Source organism: Coptis chinensis, chromosome 3 (assembly GCF_015680905.1).
Source record: "Coptis chinensis isolate HL-2020 chromosome 3, ASM1568090v1, whole genome shotgun sequence".
NCBI lineage: Eukaryota > Viridiplantae > Streptophyta > Magnoliopsida > Ranunculales > Ranunculaceae > Coptis > Coptis chinensis.
This window is the reverse complement of record NC_141458.1, coordinates 112058747-112064112: the sequence shown is the minus strand read 5'-3', so window position 1 is coordinate 112064112 and position 5366 is coordinate 112058747. Positions and strand designations below refer to the sequence as shown.

The 5366-nt window shown below is 37.3% G+C and overlaps 1 protein-coding gene across 2 annotated transcripts; it reads right to left on the bottom strand.

The window, feature by feature from the left end:
- Positions 1 to 852: 852 nt before the first annotated feature.
- LOC147513027 (caffeoylshikimate esterase-like) lies at positions 853 to 4872 on the bottom strand. 2 transcript variants are annotated; one of them, XM_086596014.1, is made up of 9 exons: positions 4564 to 4872; positions 3748 to 3962; positions 3186 to 3215; positions 2602 to 2725; positions 2367 to 2513; positions 1991 to 2121; positions 1770 to 1910; positions 1348 to 1446; positions 853 to 1246 (listed from the first exon to the last, which is right to left on the bottom strand). In XM_086596014.1, the coding sequence occupies exons 1-9, from the start codon at positions 4646 to 4648 to the stop codon at positions 1034 to 1036; spliced, it is 1185 nt and encodes a 394-aa protein (XP_086452140.1). In that variant the 5' UTR covers positions 4649 to 4872; the 3' UTR covers positions 853 to 1033. The 2 variants fall into 2 exon arrangements, with proteins under 2 accessions (XP_086452140.1, XP_086452141.1); XM_086596015.1 differs by lacking the exon at positions 1770 to 1910 and having other exon boundaries at positions 4564 to 4683.
- Positions 4873 to 5366: the final 494 nt, after the last annotated feature.

The window sequence follows — 5366 nt, the reverse complement described above, 5'->3', positions numbered from 1 at the left end:
GGAGAAGGACTCAAAAATCGGTTTCACAAACCGATAAGGTAAGGTAGCGAAACCAACTCGAAGTAGGACACCCCACCAAACTTCTGCCGCAAAAGCAAAACAAGTTTAGGCAATTGGTAAGCCACTACCCACTAGACAGAAGCCCAAGCCGACATTAACCACGCGGTTGGTCTTGGGGGGGGGCGTGTGGCTTTGGGTGAGTCCTCCCTCCTAACACAAAAGCAAAACAAGTTTAGGCAATTGGTAAGCCACTACCCACTAGACAGAAAGCCCAAGCCCGACACGACGCGGTTCGGTGCGGGGCGGGCAGGTGCGCATGTGGCTTTGGGTGAGTCCTCCCTCCTAACACAAAAGCATTTGTACCCTAAGGGCACACCCTTATGGTAGAGGAATTCCTCATATACCTCACTTGCTAGTGGTGGTTAACCAATGTGGGACTAAACACAATGCACTAAAGTGGAGAGAACACACATGGTTCATCTCCTCCACTTTGCGCACACACACAAGTATTTCGAAATACACTTAGAGATTCCAACAGTTGTTACATACTTACATATGCACGTCGAGATGGGGAACAGAATGCATATGAGCCTAAGAGTTGTGAAGCACGAATGCACAATAGGTGATGGACTGCAGTCACCTTAGGATAATAGTAATAGCATGTCCGAATAAGTTATACTAGTTACATCAAGAACGAAAAAAGAGGCAGGCAATAAGATGAAAGTCATGAAACCCTCCTCCAAATATGCTTTGGATTGCTGGTCTGCTGGTTCATAATACAATCTGTTCGTGAGCTTGGGCTGAACCAAGAATTTTTCTTGAGACTAGAAGTAAACTAAGATTAAAATCAACTTTGAGATTAAACTTGCAGGTGAAGTGATAATATTGAAACCAACATTTGAACAAAATGAACCCAGTATGGCGTAGTTCAGAACTAATTGTAATACTACAAAAAAGATTAATATCAATCAAATGGATTTGTTACAAATGTATTAAAAAAATAACTGAATAGCAATAAGTGTTAAGGAGTACTTTAAATGCTGCGCTGATCGAGCCAAGTTATGATATCATCAACAACTTGAAATATCATCTCATCAGGTTCCCCTTCAAGAAGAGCATGACAAGCATCTTTATAAAGGAGGATCCTCTTGTCCGAACTGTTTGCCTTCTCATACAATGTCTTACTCACTGATGGATCAGTTACAAAATCAGACTCTCCTTGTTGTATCGACATTGGCAGAGAAACCTGTATCATTTTCTCGTTATTATTTTCTAAAATCACTTAATATCATGCAAAATTCCAATCGACACTGAAACTAAAAGCACAAAGAATAAAGCAGGACGTACTTCTTTCAGTCGATGTTCTAATTCTTGAGCGGTGTTGAGCAACTCTATGGCAGTCTTCAAACGGGGATTATCCCTAAAAGCAAGCACATTGTATGTATCCTGCAGTATCATCGAAGAATAGAATGGGTCATATGTCTAGATATCGTTTCAAGACAAAAACAACAAGGCTTGGCTACAATTTAACACACTTAGAAAGTAATGCACATTAACATTCATTGTATCCTATGAGCTTAATTATGATGTATAATTCCTCTATGCAAATGAAGCAAATTAATAGCACCACCAGTAGGTGAACCTATTAAATCCTCTTTGGAAAGGGCACTCTTACTGGCCAGGACGAAAAAAGCAGAGTTGCGTGAAACAATGTGTGCTATACAAAACCTTGGCATTAAAAATAGCATAAAACTGGAGAGAGATGTTACATTTAGCTTCCTCTTTCTCAAGTCTCTGTATGCCAACTTCTGCAGATTATTTTGTGGAACTAACTTTGCCGTGGGAACTAACTTCGCTATACCAATTAGAAGCTGTTTCACTATCCAATGTGGAAGAATATCATCGGCAATCTAGTAATAAACATTTTAGTTGATTAGATGCACATATGCCAACAGACAAGCTCTTTTTGAGTTCTGGTCCAGGCGAATACCTTGCACATAGGTGAAAGCAGAACAGCACCATCCCAGGCATTAGGTTGTTTCAAATGGACCTTCAGAGCTACTGCGCCACCCATAGAGTGCCCAAGCAAAAAGCTTGGGAGGTTTTGGCACTTCTTTGTTTCTGTTAACCAGCAGTGTTTATAAACAGAAATTACTAGATCTCATACTTCGTAGCACCAAGATCATTCAAACTTATGTGCATATTCACGAAAATGACATATACTAAATAAGACATAATGACCACTTGTTACTTTCATTGATACCAGGAATAGAACTAATCAATATATAAACAGTAGTCATTTACATCAAACATTCTGGTTCAAAATAACAGTAATTATTCCCAGTGTGAAGGAGGCAGTAAAATACCTTTGACTTTAGAGAAATGTTCGATAACATCGTCAACAAGCATGTCAAAGTTGGGGATATAGTTATTAAGACCTTCTGAGAGACCAAATCCAGGGTAATCCAATGCAAAAACTCCATAACCACATGATGCTAATTTTTTAGCAGTTCCTGTGAACAGTACATATGGATGCTTAATTCTAGCAATACCAAATATAATTAAAGATGAAAAATAAACTTTCTAGTGCCAACTACATGCCTTCCCATAAAAATGTGATGTGATCTGCATAACCATGACAATAACAAACCACTGCTTTTAGTGAGGTCTTTGGAAGCCAACTTTTTGAGAAAATCTCCAATCCTTTAGAGTTCTTCTCATAAAACTGCATAGAAGCATGTAACATGAGTATTATTATCACATAACTATTAATTGGAAGTAATGGCATCAGTGATCAGTCCACTCTCACCCAAGCACAACGAACAGAAATTGCAAATATAAATACCCTGTTATGCTTCCCAAACAGTGACAATGAGAGAATGAGTCAGACAAGTTTTCTCCGGTTGCTAGTGCATTTTAGTTTGGGATTTGAAAGCCAAATGCTTGCTAGACTTAATAAAATCAAGACGATCAGGTACAACTTGTGGGAGGAGGAGTAAAAATGCATGTCTAAGAAAAATGAAACGCTATATGTGAAGAAAAAATAAGCAACATGAATGACTTTCAAACATGAGTCTGGTCTATATACACAAGTGCGAGTTTTGATTTTATAAAAGCCACACGTTCATTCCATCAAAGAAGCAGGTCAAAGAGATAACATCAAATACATTGAACTGCATTAGTACCTCCTCCACTTCTACAGAATCATATGACATCTGCAACACAAGCAAAAATTGTACAATAAGTATCTCATTTTGCAGTCAATGAATGTTCTGTATCAAAATACTCAGTGAGTGAAAGTAAGTGACATTCTATCCGAAAATACTCAATGAAAACATACATTCGCAGAAATAACTAAGACTGTGCTCTGTGAATATGTAAATGAATTTTTCCTGGTTAAAATCTGAACTGAACTAGGGGGGCAGATAAGAATTGTATTTCAACTGTCGTTAAAGTTAGAATTGGATTTGGATCAGGGATTGGAGCTAAACCACCTATTTAGCCCTTGCATCTGATTACCAAGTTCAAAATCTGCCTCACAAACTTCTGTCATTTTGTAGGGTAAACTAGCACAACCTAATAAAATGACAGGTGCACCGAGTCACTGCACACAGCAGCTAATGTGGGTTGCTTGCTAACATCCTCCTCAAACTACCATATTTACATACAAATTAAGACAGTGCCACTTTCAACTCCTAATAACTCCATTAGAAATTAAAACCAGTCTACTATTTTCTTCAGTTTTACCTTTAGCATGCAATGATCAATTCCAAGTATGGGTTTCTTGAAAGCTTCACGGACACGACGCCTGTTGGGTGCTTGATCCATGTTTAAAGTTGTCATCTTCTGTAATTTATAATTAAGATCTTCAAACCTTGGATGAGCCTTTTTTCTTTTCCTTTTGTTTCCATACACGAATGCTAATCCTAAAATTAAACATAGGCTCAGAATCAAGAATTGCCCTGCAACAGCATATGAACAGGTGAACATTGTTTAGAACAAATTCAACCAAAAAATTATTTATTTGGTCTAAACTAAAGAAAAATGGTTCAAGGCCACGATGGTGGTGGTCTTAAAGTATGCATGGGAGGATGACAAAATGTTGTGGTCTGGACTCTGCACTGTTTCTTGGAAAAAAGAGATGATAAGACTTTGGCTAAGGTAGGGAGGTAGCCATGATATTATATTCTCATCACGCTAGAAAGCGAAATAAATTATTTGAGGGGCCGTGCATAATTGTTTCCCGGGGTAGCTTCACAAAGAGCATGACAACCGGTCAACCAGCTACCCCTTTATAAAGTAGGGTCTTCTCGTCACTGTTACAGCATCAGCCTCTCCTTGCAGTATCAACAAACTTGAAAATAACTTCAAAAGATGAATGTGGTACTGATACACAATTGTGAGTTGGAACTTGGAAGCAATAATTAGCAAAAACCCAAGAAGAAGGCAGAAAACATTTTCAAGCCATATATTAATTAATTAATTCAAATGAACAACTGTAGTGATGTATACTGGACTGATTCAAAACAACCACAAATTGAGAAACTAGACAAAATATTTCACCTTTAGCAAGCAATGGCCAATACAACAATACCAAGCTGAACATCTTTAGTATGAGATTATGATCTTTATCTTTAGTAATTAACATTATTACGATGTTTATCAGATGCCAAAATAAGTTTTACCATCTGTTTGTTGTAAAAAGTGGAAGGGTGATCAAGACTTTGAGAGTGACAAACAAATTTATCATTCTTTAGTTAAAACGTTGTAATACTCGGTACTTCATCTAGGTTTGTATCTAAAATTTTCTGTAATTCATTTGTAATGACTTCAAATCTCACTGCAGTAGCCATTCTTCCTCCCCTACGTTCTGACAAAGGTTCAGAATAAGGAAATGCCTCTGTAAGTGATTGAAGAACAATTATTGAAGATACAATAATAATGTACGAGAGATGATGACAAAATGACGAAAATCCATAAATATAGATTGTTTTTTGTTTGTTTATTTTCATTTTTATAATATTTTGTCTCGATAACAATTAACAAGGACAAATGATATGGACAATTTATTTTCAAATTTGTATTCTTGCCAACGATAAGTTTAGAATTTAGAGGTTTACTAGTATGTGTACCCGTGAGTTTACTAGTGCGTATACCCCCTATACTAATCAACTTAGGGCCATTTGTTTTTGCCTCTTATAAGACCTTGAGGTCTTAGAACATCTTTAGCAGTGCAACCAAAAAAACACTAAAATTTTGAACCGAAAAAACACCAAACCAAAAAAACACCAAACAACTTCAGGAGTAACATCAAAAAAACATAACTACGGCGGTTTTGCAAAACCCAGCCATATAAGCCCATGCGG

What these genes read in the sequence shown, in the direction of transcription:
- LOC147513027 (XM_086596014.1), bottom strand. Translation starts at nt 4,648, where the DNA reads ATGTTAATTACTAAAGATAAAGATCATAATCTCATACTAAAGATGTTC. An exon ending in CATCACATTTTTATGGGAAG is followed by an intron (nt 2,514 to 2,601) that starts GCATGTAGTTGG and finishes TACTGTTCACAG; the next exon opens with GAACTGCTAAAAAATTAGCA. An exon ending in TGCTTTCACCTATGTGCAAG is followed by an intron (nt 1,911 to 1,990) that starts GTATTCGCCTGG and finishes GTTTATTACTAG; the next exon opens with ATTGCCGATGATATTCTTCC.